General features: G+C 51.2%; 3 protein-coding genes across 9 annotated transcripts in view; 2 read left to right on the top strand and 1 right to left on the bottom strand.

Moving 5' to 3' along the window:
* DGCR2 (DiGeorge syndrome critical region gene 2) overlaps nucleotides 1-14,916 on the bottom strand; it is a 100,859-nt gene extending 85,943 nt beyond the window's left edge. For 4 of the 7 annotated variants that reach the window (XM_086682275.1, XM_086682276.1, XM_025933282.2 and 1 more), the window contains exon 1: nucleotides 14,571-14,915. In XM_086682275.1, the coding sequence (XP_086538401.1) occupies nucleotides 14,571-14,649 (79 nt within the window). In that variant the 5' untranslated portion in view covers nucleotides 14,650-14,915. Of the gene's footprint in view, nucleotides 1-14,570 lie in introns of all 7 variants that reach the window. The other 3 variants (XM_025933280.2, XM_025933281.2, XM_086682278.1) reach the window with 2 other exon arrangements.
* A 2,143-nt stretch (nucleotides 14,917-17,059) lies between these two features.
* On the top strand, nucleotides 17,060-18,707 carry TSSK1B (testis specific serine kinase 1B). Its single transcript, XM_025933315.2, has one exon. The coding sequence runs from the start codon at nucleotides 17,394-17,396 to the stop codon at nucleotides 18,501-18,503; it is 1,110 nt and encodes a 369-aa protein (XP_025789100.1). The 5' UTR covers nucleotides 17,060-17,393; the 3' UTR covers nucleotides 18,504-18,707.
* A 4,381-nt stretch (nucleotides 18,708-23,088) lies between these two features.
* Nucleotides 23,089-24,419, top strand: TSSK2 (testis specific serine kinase 2). The gene has a single exon (XM_025933410.2). The coding sequence runs from the start codon at nucleotides 23,212-23,214 to the stop codon at nucleotides 24,298-24,300; it is 1,089 nt and encodes a 362-aa protein (XP_025789195.2). The 5' UTR covers nucleotides 23,089-23,211; the 3' UTR covers nucleotides 24,301-24,419.
* Nucleotides 24,420-24,731: the final 312 nt, after the last annotated feature.

The following is a 24,731-nucleotide window of genomic DNA, read 5'->3' as shown; positions in this document are numbered from 1 at the left end:
TGCAGCCTGCTTAAGATTTTCTCTCATTCATTCATTCATTCATTCACTCTCCCCCACCCCCACCCCCCATCCTTCTCCCCTGCTTGGACATGCGCGTGCTCTCTCGAAAATTAAACAAAGAAAGAAAAGAAAATAACAAGCGTTGGCAAGAATACAGAAAAATTGGAAGCCTTGTATACTACTGGTAGGGTTGTAAAATGGTGCAATAACCACGGAAAATAGTATGGTTCCACATTAAAAACAGAATTACCATATGATCCACAATCCCACTTCTGGATATGTATCCAAAAGAACTGAAAACAGGATCTCAAAGAGATACTTGTACACCCATGTTCATCGCAGCATTATTTACAGTAGTCAAGAGGCAGAAGCAACCTAAATGACTTACAGATGAATGGATAAAGAAAATGTGGTATAGTCATACAATCTAATAGTATTCAGCCTTAAAAAAGGAAACTGTCATGCCACAACATGGATGAACCTTGAAGACATTATGCCAAGTGAAATAAACCAATCACAAAAAGACAAATACTGCATGATATGAGGTTTCTAAAGTAGTCAAACTCTTAGAAAATACAACACCAGGGGCTGAGGTGAGAAGGAAAAGGGAAGTTGTTGGTTAGTGGGTAAGGAGTTCCAGTTTTGCAAGATGGAAAAGTTCAAGATCTGTTACCCAGTAGGGTGCATTTAGTTAATACTACTGTACTCTACACTTAAAAATGGTTAAGAAGGTACATTTTATGTGTTTTTTTTAACCACAACTTGAAAATTAAAAAAAACAAATGACCTAAACTTTGCTTCCCTGGGCCCAATTAACAATCCTCCGAGGTCAGTTTTATTATCCCCACGTAAGAAATCAAGATGAGGTCTCTTCACATCCCTCCTGGGGCCAATTTCCCATGTGTAAAATGAGGTGACAGTGGGCTGTACTTAACCCTCACAAGCACAGATAAGACATGAAGGGATTTTAAAGTCGCAAGGGAAATATTAACACCAAATAAACTCCTGCAGGAAAGCAGCCTCTAAGTCTGAGGCACTCCAAAAGGAGACTGCCACTAAGGCTCAGGCATTAGAAAGAGATTTGCTCCAGTTCTTCCCTCAGGCTAGCTCAGTGTGGGCAAAGCTCTGACACCTGCTTGAACCCCCACAAGAGCTCACAAAAGCACACAGCTTATCATTAATGGGTCTCATTAAAGAATACTCAAGGGGCGCCTGGGTGGCTTAGCGGGTTAAGCGTCCGACTCGACTTCGGCTAAGGGCATGATCTCATGGCTCGTGAGTTCGAGCCCCACGTCAGGCTCTGTGCTGACAGCTCAGAGCCTGGAGTCTGCCTCAGATTCTGTGTCTCTGTCTCTCTGCCCCTCCCCCACCTGTGCTCCGTGTATTTCTCAAAAATAAACAAACACTTAAAAAAAAATTAAAAAAACAAAAGGTTTATTGTTAGGATTCACTAAGCTATTGCACACCTAGTGCTCAGCAGAGTGCATGATGCTCAGAAATGGGGGTGGGGTAGGAGAAGGGTGGTGGTGGTGATGATGACAACAATACCACTAGCAACAGCTAAGAACCGAGGCCAAAAGTACAGGACCAGGCCAGCAGGGGATGCTTTCAGCTCCTGACAGGCCAAGCCTGAGGCTGCCTGCAGGACAGTCACAAGGACACAGCTGTGGGCAGGTGAGATGGGGAGTTAGCACTGTGACACCAGTGGCCAAGGCTATGGGAGGAAGACAAGGAAAAGCGGGTAGGCAAAGAGGTTCAAGGTGAAAAGTCAGTAAAGACCAGGCAGAAAGATGAGAAGGAACAGAGGGCAAAAGAGCAGAGGGTAATGAAGTACCCACTGAAGCTGTGCAATGTCAGAGCCGGAGCTCTAGCTTCCCAGGCTTCAAATACTGGCTCCGCCACTTACTAGCTGTGTGACTGTGGGCAAGTCACTTACTCTTCCAAGCTGTCTCTTCATCTGTAAAATAAGGCAGACATGAGTACCGCTTTCTATAAAAAGGGCATCACACCTCACCCTGCAATTATAAAGGAGAAACACACAACAGCAGCTAGACAGAATTTTATAACATTGTTTTATTGTGGGTCCTAACCATTTTTAGGGTTACTTTCTGGCTTTTACAAGTATTGTCATTTTTACATTTACTTATATGAAACCTTTAAAATACCTTGCTCTGATTAACTTTTATTAATGCTTCTTAAAAGATAATCTAGCCATATGGTTCAAAATCCATAAAGGGGTGACAGGTTAAGATTATGAACAAGACTCCCAAGCTTCTTAAAATGTCCACGTTTGTTTGACTGCAATCAGAGGGTGGTGTGGTCCCTGGAGAAAGCTGCAAACACTAACTCCTGGAATTGGTCAGCCAGGTCCAAAGAGCTGGGACACCATCAGGGTCCACATGAGAAGTTGGTGGAGCCGGAAGCCATGAGTGACAAGATGCCTCCTCCTTCGCAGGTGCATCTATCTCCACTCAGTCCCCCACAGCCATGCAGCTCTTTCTTCTTATTCTGGACTCATGGTGCAAGAGGCAGAGCATCCAGCTCAAGAGAACAATCTTTGATTTCCAGTTTCTGCTTCTTCTACTTAAAAGCCAAGGGATGCCACCAGGCAAGGTGATTATCTTCTCTGGGCCTCAGCATCCCAATCTCTAAAATGGACCTAACACCTGCCTCACTGTCTCCCTCCAAAATAGGGCTGTTGGATAAAGTATGTGCACAACTATGCCCAAACTCCTGGGCCAACCTTGACCCTACCTTCAGGCAGCTCCCCCACATCACCACACACTTCAGAGACTATCAGCACGTGGCCAGATGCCATGTGGAGGGTGGTAGGACTGGAAGTAATTAAACAAACCTCGAACATATAAGCCCTCCACTTATCTTCCCAAAAAAGAAACTGAAATTAGAAAGAGTGATTGACAAAATTGTACCGACAAAATTGTCACTGACAAAACTAGGATAACAAGGTCTCAGGACTCTTTCAAATGAAGAATAATTCATTTTTAAGTATTCAATTATCGCAAAATAACTTTTCAAATGAACTTTTGACTATGGGATAATTTTAGGTTTACAGAAAAGTTCCCATGTACCCTCATCCAGTTTCCCTGGTTGTTAGCATCTTATACTACACACTACCATGACACATTTGGCATAATTAGGAAACTAACATTGGTACTTTTCTATGAACTGAACTCCACATTATTAGAATTCCACTAGCTGTTCCTTTTCCTATTGCAGGATCCAATCCAAGATACCACACTGCAGTTAGTATTATAAAGTAGTTTCTGATACACTCCATCAGAAGATTTTAAAGTTGGGGTACCTGGATGGTTCAGTTGGTTAAGTACCCAACTTTGGCTCAGGTCATGATCTCACGGTTCATGGGTTTGAGCCCCGCTCAAATCTCCTGCTTGGGATTTCTCTCTCCCTCTCTCTCTCTCTCTGCTGCTTCCCCACTAGTATGAGCATTCTCTCTCTCTCTCTCTCTCTCTCTCAAAAATAAACTTAAAAAAAAAGATTTTAAGGTTAACAAAATTAAAAAGCTGATTAATAGCATTTACTAATGCTAAAATCTAAGGAATGTAATTGTTTGTTATAAATTTTACTTGGCCTTTCTTTTTACTGATGCTGAATGGTCATCTATTCAACATACATAATACTCTTCAAACCCGAGAAACAAAATTGGAAAAAATATTTTAAGCAAATAGCAATTGACACTAATGAGCTGACTTGCTAAAAGTATAAATATCTAGTCATAAAAATGATTTCTAATTTACCCAGGAAAATTCAACCTATTAAAAAATGAGATGTTTCTTTACTGATTAGTATGACGAAATAGAAGCTTGTTATAATAATGAGATTATAGTAATTAACTCTCTCAATATTTTTTATTTAGTAAAGGCAGTTTAAAATCAACTCAGTTTTGGGGCACCCGGGTGGCTCAGTTGGTTGGGCGACCGACTTTGGCTCAGGTCATGATCTCTCACAGTTTGTGAGTTCGAGCCCCACATCAGGCTCTGTGCTGACAGCTCAGAGCCTGGAGCCTGCTTCAGATTCTGTGTCTTCCCCTCTCTCTCCCACTCCCCTGCTCACGTTCTCTGTCTGTCTCTCAAATAATAAATAAACATTAAAAAATTAAAATAATAATAAATAAAATAAACTCAGTTTTGAACCTAACTGTATAACAAACACACAGAAGAGTGAAAAAAATTAATCCAAGTAGCTTTTGGACCCAGTACATTGAGCATATACTATCAGTCTACAGACAAAACGAGTTGCAAAAAGAAAAAAAAAATCCAAAATCTTACTCAGTTGGGTTGGCTGTGGTAGTGACAATGAGTATAGCACTTCTGAAACTATTCTGTGCACACTGTAGGACTAAGCAAATAAGTAAATCTACTGATGTTGTTGGAAGCCAGAGTTCTCACTGTAGAAATACGAAACAGGGAAAACAGGCAAGATCCTATGATGCTGGGTTTTAACCAAAGGAAACAGTATGGGGGCACCTGGGTGGCTCAGTCAGTTAAGCATCTGACTCTCAATTTGAGCTCAGGTCATGATCTTATAGTTCGTGAGACCAAGTCCCATGTCAGGCTCTGGGCTGACAGCACAGAGCCTGCTTGGGATTCTCTCTCTCTCTCCCCCTCCCCAGATTGCATGCATATGTGTTCTCTCTCTCAAAATAAATAAACATGTTAAAATTTTTTAAAAGAAACAGTATGAATTTACACAAAAAGACACACATACAGACAAGATACACACACACACACGTACAGAGACAGACAGATGTGCATGCACATACACCCCAAGTAGACTGAAAGGTCTAGTAGCAACATCATCCGAGGAGCAATAAACTCACCTAGCACCAAAATCTTGCCTTCTAAATACCATCTCCCACTAAAAGGAACCAGTGTTCCATGGAAAAATGCCTGGGGCAGGAAAGATACAAGTTGAGCCTGGTAATAAGGAACATTCAAAATGGATGAGGACACGTCAGAAGGATGCAGAAGCCAGCATACAGGGGTTTCCCCTTCCTGTATTAATTACAATGTAAGTATCAAAATGAATCATGACTGGGGCACGTGGGTGGCTCAGTTAGGCATCCAACTTTGGCTCAGGCCATGATCTCGTGGTTTATGAGTTCAAGCCCTGCGTTGAGCTCTGTGCTGACAGCTCAGAGCCTGGAGCCTGCTTCTGATTTTCTCTCTCTCTCTCTCTCTCTCTCTGCCCCTCCCCTGTTCACGCTCTTCTCTCTTAAAAATAAATAAACATTAAAATTTTAAATATGAATCATGCTAACAGACCATGTAACACACTGAACAGAAAGAAGAATCCATGAATCCATACAGACAGTAAAAAATGAAAAGGAAGACAATTCTCTTTGATAGTAGACTACTACTAAAAGAAAAAGTAAGAACAAATCACCATTTAGCAATCATCACAGTGGCAACTGGTTCAGGCCAGAATCATTAATAGATGCTGAAAAACAATGGGCAAGCCTATATCTCTACTTGCCCATCACGAAGGGGGAAAGCCACATTTCCCCAGAGAAATGCAGCCAATGCCACCCTACCACATGACCAAGAGTAATATCACCACTCCTGAGACAAACCAATGGGCTGTGTTTCCAGATGCATGCAATGAGAAGGACTCAATGATCTGGGGGATCACACCTGCCAGTATGCATCAACTGAATCTGATCACAAGGAAATAATATGATAAACCCAAAATGAGGAATATTCTATAAAAGAGTGCCTATAGGGGTGCCTGGGTGGCTCAGTCAGTTAACTGTCTGACTTTGGCTCAGGTCATGAGCTCAGGGTTTGTGAGTTCGAGCCCCTCGTCAGGGTCTGTGCTGACACCTCAGAATAGGGAGCCTGCCTCTGATTCGGTCTCCCTCTCTCTCTGCCACTCCCCCCCCAAAATAAACATTATATTTTTTTAAAAAAATAAAAGAGCTCCCTGTACTCTTTCATAAGTCCATAATACAAAAGACAAGGACAGGAAGCTTTTCCAGATTTAACGTTTATTTATTTTTGAGACAGAGAGAGACAGAGCATGAATGGGGGAGAGTCAGAGAGAGAGGGAGACACAGACTGAAACAGGCTCCAGGCTCTGAGCTGTCAGCACAGAGCCCGATGCGGGGCTTGAACTCACGGACCGTGAGATCGTGACCTGAGCCGAAGTCGGACGCTTAACCGACTGAGCCACCCAGGCGCCCCCCAGATTTTAAAAGATTAAACACACATCAAAATTAAATGCAATACATGATACCAGGTTGGATCCTGACTTGGAAAAATATGTTGTAATCAGACAACCGGGGACATGGCTAACAGTACTACATCGATGTCAAACTTCCTAGATTTGGTAACTATACTCTGCTTATAAGAGAATGGCTTTGTTCTTAGGAAATATAAATTGAGGGATTTAGTAATGAAGGGTCGTGATGCCTCCAACTTAGTTTCAAGTATGCACACATGTATGCCCACAAATGTGTGGTGAGTCAAATGTTAACAACTGGTGAATCTAGGTGAACTATATAAAGGTGGAGTTCATAGTACTACTCTTGCAACTTTTCCGTAGGTATGGACATCCCCAAAGTAGAAAGTTTTTTTAAAAAAAAAGAAGTATCGGGGCGCCTGGGTGGCTCAGTCGGTTAAGCAGCCGACTTCAGCTCAGGTCATGATCTCGCGGTCCGTGAGTTCGAGCCCCGCGTCAGGCTCTGTGCTGACAGCTCAGAGCCTGGAGCCTGCTTCGGATTCTGTGTCTCCCTCTCTCTGACCCTCCCCCGTTCATGCTCTGTCTCTCTCTGTCTCAAAAATAAATAAACGTTAAAAAAAAAATAAAAAAAAAAAAAGAAGTATCTCTCTGCCTCCCTCTGAAGGAAGATATTTTGAAATCTTAATTCTTTTTGGGATTAAGCTTCCTCATACCAATAAAAAAAAAAATGCTGACCATTGGATCTTTGAGATTTGGTTTCATTTTCGCCCTTAAGGCACCTCTCAACTGAATAATTTTGTTCGTATCAATGTTCCCCATTTAGGCCACTCTAACTCTAAATTATCCTTGGTGAAATTATACCGCTTAGATAAATAAGCACACAAATTTGAGTTATAGCATAAATACATGTGAAAACCAGGATCCCAACCTGGAGCTGCTGCAGATATAGTTTTAGACTGAGACAAATACATGAGAGTCTGGGAACAGCCAGTTGGAAGTACTGCCTGTGTACTTTAAGAGTTAGGTCCCCTCAGCCTCTTGGCCATGCCATCTTTAACTGTAAATTTCACTGAACTTCTGGTTGATGAAAAGTTTGGGTAAGAGGACTCTCCCAGGACCAGACTCCACAGGCAAAACAAAATAAAATTGAGGAGGGGCACCTGAGCGGGCTCAGTTTGTTAAGTGTCCAAAACCTGATTTAAGCTCAGGTCATGATCTCAGGGTTTGTGAGTATGAACCTGCATCAGGCTCTGCACTGTCAGCAAGGTGCCTGCCTGGGATTCTCTCTCTCCCTCTCTCTCTTCCCCTCCCCTACTCACTCATGTGCATACACTCTCTCAAAATAAATGAGTAAACTTAAAAAAAAAAAAAAAAAGACTGAAAAAGTTCTCACAAAGTCCATCTAAAAAAAATGATGTACAACTATGTGTACAAAGATCTCCAGAACACTTGTCCACTGAAAAACTCAGTAAGTTTACATAAAAAGTATAATTCCATTTATGTAAAATATTCCATGTATGAAATTTTTGTAAATATTTTTTTTAAAAATCAACATTTTTCCAAACTGTCCTGGGCTTTCACTGTGGCTCACTTGGTCAGTCTGCGTGTGTGCATCCCACCCTCACTGATGGTGTGAAGAAAGAATCTGAAGGAGTGGCCAACAAACCACTGAGGTTTGCAGCACAGGCCCTGCTTTGGCCCTAAACAAACCTCATCCCTTTCAGGTACTTCCAGTTCTCTTGCTCTGCCTTATAAGACCACAGAGCCAGGGATAAATTAACCAACCCAAAGACCCTAGGAAGCAACTAGCAGCATTCAAAAGGCGTCCGCATCAGGACACCTGATTTCAATCTAAGTACTAGGGGTCCTGGAACCTCCCATCTCCCAGCTGACCTTCTGGGACACCCTCTGCAGTGGCCTCTGCCCCTTGTCCAGTGCCCCAGGGAGCCCCAAGCAATCCTCTCCACAGCCATAAATTCCTATGGAAGGTCCCCTCGGGAATAAGGCTTCTAAGACAGGGAGGAATAGGGTGGACACCTGGAGGCTTTCTCCATCCAGCATACCCACTGGGGCTCCGCTCTCAGCCCTATCCAACATGGACCTGTCAACAAATGAGAGCAGACAGATGACAAGCTGATCAAACTAATGGCTGGCTGCCAGGATCTGGAATTGAGGACAATGACCAGTCCGAGCCGTGAGGACAATGACCAGTCCACGCTGGCTGAAGAAAGGCCACACCAGGCAGAGAAGGGCAAGCGTGGCAGTTCTTGCACCTACCAGCTCTGAAGCCAGGCCTGTACTGTGCAATGGCCCAGGGAAGGGCAAGCCATGTCCTCATGCAGGGATAAGTCCGGTTCTCAAGCCTCGGTGCCAAGCAAGTCCATTCGAGAGGAAGCCCAGCCCACCCACCCCAAAGGCTTCCTGACCAACCTCCCCCCTCCCCCCACCAACAACCCTAGGCTGGGTGGCTGGTAAATTTCAAAAAGGATCCACATTTGTGAGAAGTCTTCACCTGCTCTCACCTCACAGCCCAGCTCACCCCTGCAGGAAGGAGACGCTCTCCGCAGTGGGGGCCCAGGCCAGCTGGCCTACAGTTTCCCCCACCCCAAACACACTGGTCCTCCAAAGGCGTTCTTGCAGGCGGCCACAAGGCCCTTATCCTCACCACCCCCACCAGGGGCAGCTGCGAGGCCCGCTGGCTAAGGGAGCTGTTGCTCTTTATGTCAAAATATAAATAGCCATTTGTGCATTTGTTCAATAACTGATTTCTGAGTGCCCACTCTGTGCCAAACTAAGCCCAGGGGACACAACATGAACGTGACAAAGAGTGAAACGTGTCAGTATGAACAATCCTAGCCCTGTCCAAAGCACTGCGGCTGTTTTGGGGGCTCTAGGAAGCCACACACACCCCCTCTCAGACCATGAGAATGGCTAGACTCATTTAGCGCTCACTGTGTGTCAGACAGTGCTCAAAGCCACTTCACTCTGCTGCCTCCCAGGTGGGGGCTCTCTCCTAAGAAACATGCCCTTATGCACACACACACCCATGCACCCAGACTTTCAGGGGGTCCCTACACTCTCTAAAGTCCATCCGGAGCTAACATGAACGGCCTTTTTGTCAGGATGTGTTAGAACTGTATACCCATTGATTTTAATTCTCATAGCATCTCTCAGCTATGTTCTATTTTGTCTGCATTACAGATAAGGAAAATGAGGCTCAGCACAGTCACAGAGTGGGCAGCAGAGTGGGTCCTGACTCCCAGCCATGCAATCTAAGGTTCACACTCTTAACCCACTACACTGGACTCTACAAACAGCTTGTGTGAAGCAACACCAGACCTGGGCTTCCTCCCTCCCAGGTCGATGCCCAGAAGCCGCAGGACACTGTGTCCACAGCTCACTGCACAGGCCATTCACCCTCCCCTGGACTTACCCTGTTGAGGAAACATGTCCCACATGATGGAACACACAGCCCAGCTTGGAGTAGCAGGACAAGATGTGATTTCACTAAACACCCCAAGTCAACTGGCAAATCACACCAAAAACAAAATAGCCATACTTTGAATCCATCCATCACGCTGGCAAAGTGTTGGCTCAAAATTGGGCTCTCGGGATTATTGACCCACTCTGCAGACTGGAAGAGGAAAGGGCCACTCACCAACATCTTAGCACCCCAAATACAAAAAGCACATGTGATGAGGGAACAATCTGGCAGTGTACCAAAGACACTTAATCAGTCCCTTGCTACCTACTAGGTCCTAAATGTTGTCACTGACACATTCCACTTAAGAACCAATGTTTCCCTACACCAAGTACCAAAGGGAGGTAAGAGATCACCTGTGCAAGGAGGGCTAACTAGATCACCTGCCATGATGGCTAACTAAAGAAGCACAAGCCTTAGTGCTGCCAAACTGCCTAGGGGAGCTAAGGGGTGAGGAAAGTGCAAGTGAGCTAGCCTGAGAAGCAGGACTAGGGAAGGCTGCAGGCAAGAGCAATCTGGGTCAGAGGAACAGGAAAGGTACAGCGTAACAGCAGCAAGTAGGTGCAGACCCATCTGGCGAAGTGTGCAACAGCAGCACATTCTTCACTCCTAAGACCAGAAGCACCAACTGAAATAATAACCCTGATTCGCTGCCACCTGGGCCAACCGGAGCTTTAACCACAGTGCTTCCTGTGCCCTCAATACTTTCCCGTGGTGACGGTGCCCGGCACACAGCAGGTGGTAGCTGGTGACAGTGCCCAGACACAGCAGGTTGTGGTGAGGGCTTGTTACAGGGCTGTGGGGAGGCATCACCGTTCGTCTCCCGAGGGACATCAAGTACCAGGAGTCTCCTCCTGCTCTCTGCAGTGGCCAAAGTGTTCAGGGAGAAAGGGCCACTTACTTTCAAATGATTCAGAAAATAAATTACGTGTGTGCATACGTACATACGCACATGCACACATGAAGAAGAAGGCAAGTAAGGTAAAATGCTGACAATAGGTAAGCCTGGGTAGAGAGTACGCAGGTATTCTTGGCATGAATTTTATTCTTGCAACTTTTCTGTAAGTTTGAAAATATTTCCAAATAAAAACTTTCTTTATATGTTAAAAAAAAAAAAGACATTTCGTTAGCTAGTGAGGTTGGAAAATATGTCAACACCCCTTTTCAACTAAAAAGAATGAAATTCTTAAGCTGAAAGCACAACCAGCCAATGAAGCGAGTTCTACAGTGTTACAAGGTGGTGGGCTGTGAAGGAAAGAGCTCACTCAGAAAGCGCCTGGCAAGCCCAGGTGCAGGTTCAACTTCCCAGCTATTTCTATGAGTTTCAGCCACATCTGCTTGCAAAATATCCACACTCTTCCCCTTCACTAACCCATGTGCTGCTCCAGAGGAAAGGTGCTGTGGCCACTAGGTTAGTTCACTGAAGATTTAGCAATTCAGCACAGACAGCAGGCCCCTCTGGGTTCCTAATGACAAAAGGGAAAGAACCCTGAACTTGGAGTGAATTCACCCAGGTTTGAATGCTAGCTATGCTGCTCACCAGCTGTGCGACCTTATGCAAGTCATTTGCCTCTCCAGCCAGCTTTTCCAACAGTACAAGGAAGACAGCTTCCAGTCTTGCTACCTCATCAGGCAGCCTCACTGAACACAAGGTTTTTACAGGGCTGGGGAGCTCAGCTGAGACACAGCTCACATGGGGAAGGCAAATGTTTTCTCAGCCATGTATGGTGGGGTCACCCTGGATAAAGCTGTAGCTAAAACCATGGCATGATTTTCTTTCGTCAACGAGAAAAACAGTTTTAGAATCAGCAATTGCTGCTGCATCCTCTGCACAGATGGAGAAAAGGTCAATGAGATGACACCATGGCCACTGGTCCCCCAAAAGCCCCTCCATGCTTGTCGTTCCTCAGAAGAGATCTCCAACCTACCCTTCTCACCACAGCCCCAGCGGATATAACAGACACCACCATTGGTCATTATGGCTAACCACAAAGGGGATTTGGGGAGAGAACTGGTTCTATACCTCAGATCAGAGTATTCAGATGGAAAAGGGTCTGTGCTCACCTGGAGAACCACTTGGTCTATCAAGGGAAGAGATGTGGCCTGGAGTTCCACAGCTGGGGTTAAGGCCGGGACAGGACAAACACAGCCGGAGTAGACAGAGCCTCAGCCAAGGGCACATGATGGGCCAGACATCTAGGACTGAAATCTCATCTCAGCCACTTACTTTCATGAGCTCTCTGTTTATTTCCCCATCTATAAAATGGGGCTAATAACAGTCATCTACCTCACAGGGATCACCTGAGAGGTAATCAGTGCACATTTTACTACACATTAAAACAGCACCTGGCATGTAACACATCTTCAATCAACCAAGATCAAATACGCATTTAAAAAACAAAAACAAAAACTTTGCCAAAAGGTCAAATTCAGAGCTCTCTTGTTGCCGCCACTCTGTGAAAGCCTTCACACTCTGGCCTGCACCAGCGAAGAACCAAAAGTGGCTTGGCCTCAGTCCTCAAGGACTCCCTCCCCTGGAAAGTAGGTTCTGCCTGATGCCCTCCTCACACTCAAGTAAGGGTCTAAGCTGGGACTCCAACAGAAAGAATGCAGGTGAAGACCAGGGAAGCCCTCCTTCACACGCATCAGCCAGCAGCACCCTGCCTGGAAGGACACAGAGCACACACAACCCCGCAAAAGAGAACCTCTAACCGAGAGTGTGACTGGCCCTAGCCAACCAGCCAAAATCAGGAAACCAGCAAACCCCCCAGGGTTTGCAAGGCAACTCAAAACACCATTAGGAACCACTGCAAAATTCTAATCTGGAAAGTCATGAATACAGTGGGATAATCTGCCCCTTCAACCAGAGCCACCTCCTTACCCCAGCTCAGACCTAAGTGTGAGGTCTCCTATAAAGCCCTCCCCTGCTTCAAAGGTACAAAAACTGGCCACCTGGACTGCCTGCCTCTTAGCCCCCACACTCAAGCCTGATTTATACCTAGTTTCTGCTTCCATACCTAAAGGGCACTCCTAGAGAAAAGGATTTACTCAATTCATTTGAGCATCCCTAGTGGTAGGCAGACAGAATTTACACTTTCTGAATTGTTGCTGGCCAGTTGGCAGGATACCCGGACAGACAGCAAAGGAAAGGGAGTTGGGGACGTTGGTCACCTCTATCATCCAGAGAGGTGGTGCTGGACCTGGAACCAGAGGCACCCCAAGGAAGACAGGCATGATGTGTGGCTTCGCCCCTGAGTCCAGTGACCTGATAAGCAGAACTAGGACCCAAGAGCCAAAAGAGAATGTCTCACTTCTCTACAGATATAAACATGTTTTCTAAAGAACTTAATCACAAGGAGCCACAAATGCTTTGGTTCTGGACCTCAAGGGCCCATTCAGTACTCTCTCCACAACTAGCCCTTTTTCTGGCTACCATTCCTACTGAGGCCATCCCACCAGTCACCCTGCTGCTGAGGGAACCATCAGAAGCAGCGAGCAACCAGTTCTACTCAGGGAGCCCAGAGAAGCATCACTGGAAAGACTCCAGGTTGAGCAGGGGCCCAGGGCCTTGGCCACCAAGTAAACACTGGGGAGGAGACAGCAGTCTATTTAGGATGACAAAGGCAGAGAGGTGTGTCATGTCTGGTATGAGCGCCTTGGCTGAGGCATTAAGGAGGGTGGCACTCCACTGTGCTCCCCAGCCTGTTTTTACAGAGACCTGACAGAGCTCATAGACAATAGCCCTGGACACTTTGGCCTTCATGGGCTCCTTCTGCCATAAAAGATTACTAAGAATCATACTTTTCAACTGCAATAGTATAAAGCTAAATAAACTTTAATGTGCATAACATTTTCTTTGACCTAAACGGTCAGGGTTTTTTTTCCTTGCTGATTTTAAAAGAAGACCACTAAAAGCACTCTGTGGGCCCCCAGCACCAACCCTCCTGTACTTGATGAATAAATCTGCCCTGCAATTGGGGATTTGATTTTTTTGTTGCATTCAACGGAGGAGGGGATACACAAGAAACAGAGATAAAAATTATCCTGGACCTTCTGGCTGCCATGATTCTGATTCCCCACCACAAGCTTACTTATAAAAACACAAGCTCCAAAGGGAGTTCCAAAAGCATTTAATCATCACATACAAGGTACACTCCTAAGTGCCTGGCAATGTCCAAGCTCCGACGGCGGAGACCCGGCCGCGCGCGGCACGAGTCTCTGCCCCAGGAAGCTAGGTTGCTTTCTGAGTGCGACGCTTGGCGGACTCCTAGTACCTCCTCGGATCGATCTCTCACCTGAGTTCTCAGCTACAACACCTCACTGAGTGACAATAAGCGACACGGCTACCGCTCTCCAGCCAAGGAGTTTCCAGGGCCGAGGTGCTGGCACAAAAGCACTGCTGAGGAATAACATGGGAAAAAAAAACCATGTGTCTCCACGAGCTGCTCTCTCGACCCCAGCACTCCAGCCTGACCCCAGCCGCTGGGCAAGGAGGGCGCGCCCCAGGGGCGCAGCTCCTCCGCCAGAGAACTCCCAGGCCCCAGAAGTTAGGTCGGGCCCCGCACACCACTCTCGCTTCGGTCAATCTCAAAGCACGCAGCGCTCCACGGACACGGATCCAAAGGTAACATCCCCTCGAGAACAAAGTTCCATGATGTGAGAAGCGCTCGGAGCCCAGGTAAAACTCTCGGCACGGTCCCGGGCGGGGGGCACGACGGCCCGCGGGCAGGCCTCAGATGCGCCCTACCGGGGCCCCGCCCGGTGGAGGGAGATCCCGGGAGACCCCGGCCCCGCACACCGCCCGCCCTGCCCTGCCCTGCCCCGCCCCCACACATCGCCCCCACCGCGCCGCGCCCACCGCGCCGCGCACCTGGCCGCAGCGGCTCGGTGACGGTGAGCACGAGCAGGAAGAGCAGCAAGAAGGCACCGCTGTCTGCCTTGGGCACCATTTATCCTCCGTTCATCGTCCCCGGGGCGGCCGCGTGACCCCGCGGGGAGGCCGGACCGGGCCGGGCTGAGGGTCAGGGGACCGAGCCGGGCTGAGGGTTAGGGAACCGGGCCGGGCTGAGGGTTAGGGGCCGGGCGCGGAAAGGCAGCGGGAGAAGGCTCCGGCTAAGCCACGGCTACACTGGGCCGCGGGCTCGCGCGCACTCTCGGCCTCAGTCTCGGGTTCCGACTCCGGCTCCGCGCAAGATGGCGGCCGTCCTGCTCAGCTCCGCACCGCCCCCCGCCCGCGACGCCGGCTCCCGCCAATGAGTGCCGAGGCAGGGGGCGGGGCCTGCACGCTCCCAATGCGTGCGGACCCTTGGCAGTGTAGGGGGCGGAGCCTGGGCGGTTGTACCCGAAAGGGGCGAGGCCTAAGGCTGGGAAGGTGGTGGGGGCGGGAACCGAGAGGCGGGCTCGACGGGTGGGCGGAACTATAAGGAGTGAAGTGTACCATTGGTTATGCAGAGAGGTGGGGCTCGGGGGTGGAGCCTGGGTGGTAGGGCCCGCCAAGGGCCAGGTTACGAGCTCTGGACGCGCGGGGCAAGGGCGTGGGGGAGGGGTAACGGGGCCAAGCTGACGGACACAGAGAGGGTCGGGGTGCAGTGGGGCTGATGAGGTGGGGCGCGGAGGGGCAGGGAGTGGCCCTGGAGGGCTGAGCGTGAAGGAAGAGGGGAGCGACAAGGAGCCAAAGTGGTCCCGGGTGAAGAAGGGGTCTTCACACCTTGCATACCTGCAGGCCCAGGTCCTGTCAGCAGCCCAAGAGTGCTCCCTACAGTGGTCTTTAAAAAGAACCGCTGCGAAAAAGGGATAAGGAAAACTGGAGGAACCCGGACATGCTTTGAGGAAGTAGGGAGATGGGGGAATGGAGGAGCCACCCTGTAAGGAACCAGCACACACTACTGAAAATGTTTCAGATGAAGAAATAGCCTAAAGGAGTGTTCTACAAGGAGCGCTGACAAGGAAGCCCAGATCTTAGACTGTGGAGCAAAGCTGGCCTCTGGAGGAAGAACTCTGCCTACACAATGTGGGAGGAGGGGGAAGGAATGCTGGGCACAGCTGCTGCCACAGCAGGCCACGTCTGCATAGAGGAAAGGCTCAGGAGACGATTCCAGTGTTGACCTCACACCTGTCAGGGAACAGAGTGACTGTGGAAGAGGGCACAGCAAATGGGAGTGTCCTCAGTAGGAGAGGAGCAGGCTGTCCAATGGAAGGACCACCAGCCATGCACACAAGGCCTGGCACAGGGTGTCAGGGCTGGGGAAGAGGGTGAAGATGGGAGCAGAAAAAAGGGGGACCCATTTTAGCCTGGCCCACCTCCAGCCCCACCAACTTACTCCCCAGGAGCAGTCCTCTCAAGCTCTTTCAAGGCATGATCCTCCTGAATGTCCCAGGATTCCAGCCTATGACACTCAGAGTCACTCAGTGAGAGAGGTATCCACTCCCTCTGAGTGGATATGGCCAAGGTTAAACCCAAAGCTAGGCCAGACCTGCCTGCTCCTGCTCTCTTGGGCTATAGCCTGTAGCAGGTGCTAGACAAAGAGCCTGTCACAGCAGAGGGGCCCCCATGCTGGCAGAAGCAGTGGTCCCTGTCCAACATTGCCCTGGCTGCTTGCATTGTCCTCATGGACCATTCCCAGAAGCAGCTGCTGCACTCAGAGGGATTCAGGCATAGCTTTTAATGTGCCATGGGAGCCCAGCCAGGGTTACAAGCTAGGCATACCCCAGAGAGGCAACTCACAGCTAAGAGCAGATATCCCAGCCAGTTGTTCCCCTGCAGAGCCACTGTTGGAGAAGCAGGCCAGCAAAGGTTCAGATGAAGAGAGTAGAACAGGGAACTTATGCAGGGAGAAGGCAAAACCCTGGCCTCTGAAATTGCAGTCACTGCACAGGAGTTTTTGCCCATCCTGATCCACCTCTACCCTTGGCCCACATACATGGCCTGCAGATTTCCTGTGTAGACACCACCAAGGACCTCCAGAGCTGAAGGGAGGGAAAAGAGATCAGGGATATTTTTCCCTAGCTCCCTCCCTGTGGGGTCACTGCAGCTTCCACCTGAGGTCACTGCCTCTCTCAAGGTGGTCCTCTACACTCTTCCCAGGTTCCAGTGACCCACCTTCCCTTCCAGGGGTCTGTTACTACCCTTGGGTTACCCTACACTCAGTTCGCACCTTTGTAAGAAAGATGAATTTATAAACTCTTCAAACTGCCCTTAACTTGAGTATGTCTTTAGTTTTCCTTCTGGGACGCAGACTAATAGGACCATTTGCCCTGGATTCCCTGGGATGCCTCATGTGGCAATAATCAGCCCCACAAGCAGGTCTGGCTCCTGATTTGGAAGCACCAGCACACTGATGTGTTCCCCACAGCCGTCTTGTATCTCGGGTCCCAGCCAAGTGCAAGGCCACTCTTCACTGGCCATTGGTCTGTTTCAGCCCACTGGCTGGTCTTCCAGGGTTCCAAGTCCAAGTGGCTCAGGCCAGAGCCTCATTCCCCCAGAGCACTCCTCCTTTATGACTTCACCCACTGAAGTCACCTGGGAGACGATGCTCAACATTCCACCCCAGAGTCTTGGCCTCTAGGAGGCAGGAACAGCAGGCCCAGCCAGCCCAGAGGACTCTCTGTCCACAGTGTAAATAAGGACGCCACTGGCCCATGTCCCGCAGGGATGTAGAGGGCAGCCTCAGAGGCACTGGGCGCTCCCGGCACCATGGATGACGCTGCCATCCTCAAGCGACGAGGCTACATCCTGGGGATAAATTTGGGAGAGGGCTCGTACGCAAAAGTCAAGTCTGCTTACTCTGAGCGCCTGAAGTTCAACGTGGCGGTCAAGATCATCGACCGCAAGAAAGTCCCCACGGACTTCTTGGAGAAATTCCTTCCCCGGGAAATTGAGATTCAGGCCACGCTAAACCACCGCTCCATTATCAGGACCTACGAGATCTTTGAGACCTCTGATGGCCGCATCTACATCATCATGGAGCTCGGGGTCCAGGGCGACCTCCTCGGGTTCATCAGAACCCGGGGAGCCCTGCACGAGGATGATGCTCGCAAGAAGTTCCACCAGCTCTCCTCAGCCATCAAGTACTGCCATGACTTGGACATTGTCCACCGAGACCTCAAGTGTGAGAACATCCTCCTCGACAAGGACTTCAACATCAAGCTCTCTGACTTTGGCTTCTCCAAGCGCTGCCCGAGGGATGACAGTGGCCGACTGATGCTAAGCAAGACTTTCTGCGGGTCAGCAGCTTATGCAGCACCCGAGGTGCTGCAGGGCATCCCCTACCAGCCTAAGGTGTGTGACATCTGGAGCCTGGGCGTGATCCTCTACATCATGGTCTGTGGCTCCATGCCCTACGATGACTCCAACATCAAGAAGATGCTGCGCATCCAGAAGGAGCACCGCATCAACTTCCCCCGCTCCAAGAACCTGACGGGTGAGTGCAAAGACCTCATCTACCACCTGCTACAGCCGGACATCAACCGGCGGCTGCACATCGAGGAGATCCTCAGCCACTGCTGGGTGCAGCCCAAGGCACAGGGCCTGTCCTCTGGAGTCATCAACGAGGAGGGGGAGAGCTCCCGGGGTGCTGAGCCCTCGTGGACCCCTGATACTCCTGATACCCCAGCCACCAAGCTGGAGCTCCAGGAGGAAGCACGGTCCGAGACACGGCCTGAGATACAGTCCGAGTCAAAACCTGATGAGACGATGCAAATGCGGGTGTCAAGGCAGTCAGATCCCACGGGCCTTAATGGCGAGCTGCAAAGCAGGGAAACAGAGGAGGGGGTTCCCTCACGGCCTCCAGAGACACACACCTAGCGAGCCTCTCTCGGCCCAGGGGACTGGCAGGGAATGATGCAGAGCTCATGGCTTTGAGCCTGAGCTCCAAAGAAGCCAAGGGACAAGCCAAAGAAGGAAAACTGTCCTGGATGAGCCACTATTTTCATCAGTTCCTTCTCCTTTCCTTTGAACTTGGTAACCCACATGGCTAAAAAAGCAATAAATATTAGTGCAGACTCCAAAGTGGACGTCTTTGCCCCAGCTGACTGCAGTCATCCAGGGAAAGGATCCTGCACTCCCCCCACCCCACCCCCGCCAGCTCCCCACTCTCAGATCACACTGCACTTCACCTCCAGTTTGGGAAAATAAATCCCAGTGTGCCCAACCCCAACTGTGACCTCAGGCTCTGGACCAGAGCAAAGAGCTGAGCTAGGAAGATGCTACTTCAAGAGGGAGGCCATGAGCATGGTGCTGAGGAAGGGGAGGGGGCACAGAGAGGACAGGATAGCGAAGGGCAAGGTGGCTGCCTGCAGCAGAGGGGCGGGAGGCAGAGGGCTCCGTCTGCAGTTGGGGCTGAGGGTCCGGGCCCTCAGCACCCCAGTGCCACTGCCTCCTCAAGGCTGTCGGTGGGGAAGTGCCCTGCAGGGAGCAGGTGAACCAGCCTCTCAACCCCTCTTGAGCTCCCCACCCTGCTAGGCAACTCGTTTCTTCTGCTCCGTCTACTAGCCATGGCCAACCAGCACCCGGTTCTGGACCTGCCCTGAGTCATCTGCCCCTGGTCATTCTCCCTGCCCAGAGGAAGTGGTGGGGGGTGGGGCACTGGATGGCCCAGTGCCACCCAGCCTGCCTGTCCCACAGTCACTGTATGGCCTTGACTACCTCTCTTTCCCTTCTAGTCCCCAGCCTGCCTCCAGGGTTGATGATCCATGCCAGAGTGGAGAAGCAGACATTGGTGAGGAGAGAGGACAAGTGTGCTCACAATGCAGTCCTGTCCCCTATGGCCATAGGTGTCCCGTAGAGAGAGGAGGCCAGCGTTTAGCACCACTGGCTACTCTGTCCTGTGAGGCCCACCCATGTCATTCTCAGGCTCTTCTCACTTCAGCCACGGCAGCCCCTTTCCCTGACTGTTCCGCACTCACTCTGGACAACCTCGTGTGGATCTGCAGGTTTGACACATCAAGAGGACAAGAGCCTTCAGACTTACCCCTCCCCTGCCCATGTCATTGTCCTGGAAAGACCCTAACCCCAAGCCCCGGGAGAAGTGAGGTCCTGTGAGTGCCCTGGCCCTGCTCTCTCTGTACCCCTCCCCACATCCGCTCCATCTCTCCTCTTGGCTCCCCCACCCCCCAGCCACCTTCACACATCCTGTCTTCCTATCTCCATGCTCCTGTGTATGGGAACACACAGCTCAGCTACCTCTACCTGCCCTGTCACTTCTCCAGTGGCTACAGCCGCCTCCTGCACACAGTCTGGATCCCACTGCCCTCAGGAAGGATCTCAGTGCTTGGCCTTGGCATCCCAGGTCTGGCTCCTCTTGGCCTCCCAGCACCCCCACCCCCCATACTCACACCCCCAACACACACATGCCGTCATCATGCTTGTGGATCCATCCCTGCAGACTTTGCCCATGTCTCCAGGATCAGCCGAGGGGCTGTGGCCTCCACAAAGCTTTCTGGACTTGACAGCTCCACTATAAACTCTTCTGGGGCAGGCCTGTGAGTGCCAAGGTACAGGCACAGAACAGGCCCTGGGTAATACCAGAGGAACCACCCAATTTTTCCCAGAGGCTCTAGGAACCCAGAGTCATACAGCTCATCTGGTGGTGGAGTAAAATTCCAGAGCACATGGGGCTGGCTGGAGTGGGGACATCCTGAGGAGTGGCTCATGGACCTCCTCTGCTTGGTCATCTGTGGCCACATGGAGGCAGTGGACGATATGCAGCAAGAGGGCCTGGGAGCAACTGACTACAGCCCAGCCACAAGGCAAGCCTGGGCAGGAGGGGCCCCAGGAAGGAGCATCTACTGTATGCTTTACAGGTGGGGAGACAGCTCAGAGAAGGTGGGCAACTACCTGAAATCACACAGCACAGAGTGGCAGCCCAGGTGACTGAAGCCCACCCCTTCCCAGGGGGCCACACCTGTGAGCCGCTCAACTCACTGGGGTCAGCCCTGGCTCAGACCCCATCAGTGACCCTCCCCAAGGCTTTACGATCAAGACCTTCACCATGGCCTCCATGGTCTGCAGCGCTCCCTCCTGCCTCTGCACACCCCCACCACCCTGTGTCCCTTCAAACTATCACATCCTCTAGCAGGTCCTTGTCCTCCTCCATGTGACCAGCTCCTCAGACCTCAGCCCTCCCAGCCTCCCCAAATCCAGCCCCAGTTTCTTCCTCACAGCCCCATGTTCCCGTGTCATGGCACAGCCACCACCGGGCACTCGCGCTGTTCATGTGACACTGAAGCTCCCTGTCCTCTGGACTTCAGGAAAGCATGGGCCTGCTTCATCAGTGAACACCAGCATCTGGAACCAACCCTCAAGTGCCAGTGGGGTGAGTGGAGAAACAGAGGAAACCGAAACTCAGAGGGAAGTGGCCTACCCAGAGTCTGCAGGTCTCACATGCGCAGGGCTGCAGGCTGGGAGTACCCCTGGAGGCCCCAGGTCCGATCTAGCACTTCCCATTCCCTTCCCATGCCTGCCTCCATGTGCATGTGCTGGGTGATGCCATCTGCTCGCCGTCACGGCAGCTCAGCTTGTGCCTCCTCCACCACGTCCCCAAGAACCGCAGAGGTCACACTGTCCCAGGCAAGGGCAGAGTGTGAGGGAGCAGGATCCACAAAACAAGGAAAAGTGGGTGGGTTGGTAGAGTCAGCCAAAAAGGCAGACATGCAGGGGGTACCCCCAGATAACACATTTGGGAGTGCAGGAGAAAGGCAGGGGAGACTGTCACGCTCCTGGGTCCTGGCCTGCAAATCCTCACAGCCAACCCCTTCTGGGACGCAAAGGAGTGACCAAAGACGTCCCAGGAGGAAGCAGGCATCAAGCTAAAGCTACTGTAACAGGAGCTCCCAAGAGCTGGGAGCAGGCCTCAAGGGAGCCGTGGCAGCTGGAAGGCAGTCACTCCTAGCTGGCATCTGGACTCTGGCTACCCTGCCCCTGAGATCTTCCACACGAACCTCCAGATGCAGGGAGCTCCCCACGTGCCCCAGGTATGTCCACACGGCTGTGCTCCAGCCAAGGTGGCACATCTGCCTGGCACGTCCTACCCCTCATCAACTTGGCAGGGCCCTATAGATCAGCTGCACACTGGCTCCTTCATCACCTCCCCTCCAACCACCCACATAGAGGCAGGCCTCCTCTCCCACCCCCCTGAACATGAGCACGTGGCATACCCACCCTGGCAGCGAGCTATGTGTGGGCACGGGATGCCTGTGATGGAGAACAGATAAGCAGCAGGGCTTCCAAACTAACCAAGGAGACACACATAGGATGCCCCAGTTCCCAAAGCAAAAACAAAAGGGTTTTCATGTTGCTTTCAGGTGCAAAAAACAGCTCTAGAGATGCAAACGGTGCTACATCAGGGTTGCACCAGCCCACATCATGCCCACTCCTCACAAATTCAGGATCCCCTCCTCATCCAGGTGCCTACTCTTATCAGGACCCCCAGCAGCAAAGCTCCACCCAAGGCTCTGCCCATGCACTGACCAGTGCACCAGACTCTTTGTCTCTCTCTGGCACCCAGTCCCCACAGGGCCACCCTGGTCCATCCTCCTCTTGTCTGGTCAAAGGCACTGGCTTCCACTTACCCTGAAGCCCATTCTCTATGCACTCTGCCAAGGACCATCTTGAAATGTGACTTGGGTCATGGCTCTTCCGGCCCCAGGCCCTGCAATGACTGCCCACCACTCAGGGCAAAGCGGCCACTTCCCTTCTCCTCCACCTCACTCCAGACTGTGGGACTCAGCCATTCTCAGAACAAGCCCTCACCTCTCCCAGGCTCTTCCCTGCCTGGATGCCTCATCACCTCCTCTACCTGACCAAGGCCCAGCCCATCCTCCATGCACGCCCCAGCCCTCGGAACATGCATTTGTCAGTCTGGGGCCCAGAGCTCTGCCTGCCTTCCTGCCCACACAGGCCCTGCCCGCCACAATAGCACTCTTCTCCCCAGCCTTCTACCCAAAACAGGAGCTGCTCTCATTCATAAGGCTAGGAACAGCAGCCAGCCTGGCCAGACCAGGGCCATCCCTCCCAGGTGCCACCGATTCCAAGGATACCAGCCCTAGAGAAGGTTTTTTCATACCCCAAAAAGCTGCAGGAAATCAGCCCTAGTGAGACATGGACCAATGCAGTGTCGGTCCCCACAGCCAGGAGAAGGAAATGGGCATGGGGTTGGCACTCTGGCTTGGCCTGGGCAGCCCTCCCTTGGGCCTCATGACAAGGAAGCCACAGCGAAGAGGAGGAGCAGGGAGGGTTACCGCAGTCCTGGGTACTGACTTCCTTCCTGCTGGGCCAGCCTGGCTTCCAGGGTTCCAGGGGCCCCGTTTTCACCCAACTCAGTCCCCACTCCCGGCAGCCTGGCTTTATGACTTCACATGCTGAAGTCACGCAGAGACAATGCTGAGCGTTACACCCCTCCAAGTCCAGGCTCAGCCCAGCCAGACAGCTCCTCACAGTGTAAATGAGGACAATGCCCGCTGGCCCACGTGGGGAGGGGATGTAGAGCGCAGCGGCGCCAGCCACACCTGGCACCATGGACGATGCCGCGGTCCTAAGGAAGAAAGGTTACATCGTGGGCATCAATCTTGGTAAGGGCTCATATGCAAAAGTCAAATCTGCCTACTCTGAGCGCCTCAAGTTCAACGTGGCGGTCAAGATCATCGACCGCAAGAAGACACCCACCGACTTTGTGGAGAGATTCCTTCCTCGGGAGATGGACATCCTGGCAACTGTCAACCACCGCTCCATCATCAAGACGTACGAGATCTTTGAGACCTCTGATGGCCGCATCTACATCGTCATGGAGCTCGGGGTCCAGGGCGACCTCCTTGAGTTCATCAAGTGTCGGGGAGCGCTGCACGAGGACGTGGCTCGTAAGATGTTCCGCCAGCTCTCCTCGGCTGTCAAGTACTGCCACGATCTGGACGTTGTCCACAGAGATCTCAAGTGCGAGAACCTCCTCCTCGACAAGGACTTCAACATCAAGCTCTCTGACTTTGGCTTCTCCAAGCGCTGCCCGCGGGACGGCAGTGGCCGCATCATCCTCAGCAAGACCTTCTGTGGGTCGACGGCTTATGCAGCGCCTGAGGTGCTGCAGGGCATCCCCTACCAGCCCAAGGTGTATGACATCTGGAGCCTGGGCGTGATCCTCTACATCATGGTCTGTGGCTCCATGCCCTACAATGACTCTGACATCAAGAAGATGCTGCGCATCCAGAAGGAGCACCGCGTGGACTTCCCCCGCTCCAAGAACCTGACGGGTGAGTGCAAGGACCTCATCTACCGAATCCTGCAGCCGGACGTCAACCGGCGACTGCACATTGACGAGATTCTCAGCCACTCATGGCTGCAGCCCCCCAAGCCCAAAGCCATGTCTTCTGCCTCTTTCAAGAGGGAGGGTGAGGGCAAGTACCAGACCCAGTGCAAACTGGACACCCGGCCAGCCTCTCGCCCCGAGCACCAGCCCGAACACCTACCTGACCACAAGCTGGGGGCCAAAACCCAGCACCGGCTGCTGGTGGTGCCTGAGAATGAGGACAGGGTGGAGGACAGGCTGGCTGAGACCTCCAAGGCAAAAGATCATCATGTCACCGGAGCCGAGGTGGGGAAAGCAAGCACCTAGTGGTGCTAAGGGCCCGGGGGGTGTGGTGCATGGTGTGCACCCACATAAACTAAATAGGCAGGTAGGAGCTGAAGAAGGCACAGGTGCAAGGAACAAATAAAATCTGTCAATTAAACCACTATTTTGATTATGTTCTATTAGCTTTCTTCCACTTAGTAGCAAAAACATTAATTACTGACCACCAAACAAACCACAAAGTGTATACATGCATCAAGAGTGGCCCCTGAGGAGTCTTTTTCTCTAGGACTCAGGCAACCACCCTCCCTGTGGCGTGGGGGTCTCCAGCACAGGGGTGCACAGGCAGACTTACAGCGAGGCCCTGTGGGCAAGAAGACCTCAGCTGCAATCCACTCCCAGGTCCTCACTGTCTCCCTCTGACCTGCCCTGGGGCCCAGCGCCTCCCAGGCTGGCCAGCTGCTTGTGTCTCTCCT

This window comes from Puma concolor, chromosome D3, assembly GCF_028749965.1.
Source record: "Puma concolor isolate L17-30 chromosome D3, mPumCon1.1.hap2, whole genome shotgun sequence".
Lineage (NCBI taxonomy): Eukaryota > Metazoa > Chordata > Mammalia > Carnivora > Felidae > Puma > Puma concolor.
The sequence above is the reverse complement of the archived record's forward strand: the minus strand, read 5'-3'. Positions and strand labels throughout refer to the sequence as shown.

Coding starts and splice junctions, on each gene's coding strand:
- TSSK1B (XM_025933315.2), top strand. CDS start 17,394: ATGGATGACGCTGCCATCCTCAAGCGACGAGGCTACATCCTGGGGATA.
- TSSK2 (XM_025933410.2), top strand. CDS start 23,212: ATGGACGATGCCGCGGTCCTAAGGAAGAAAGGTTACATCGTGGGCATC.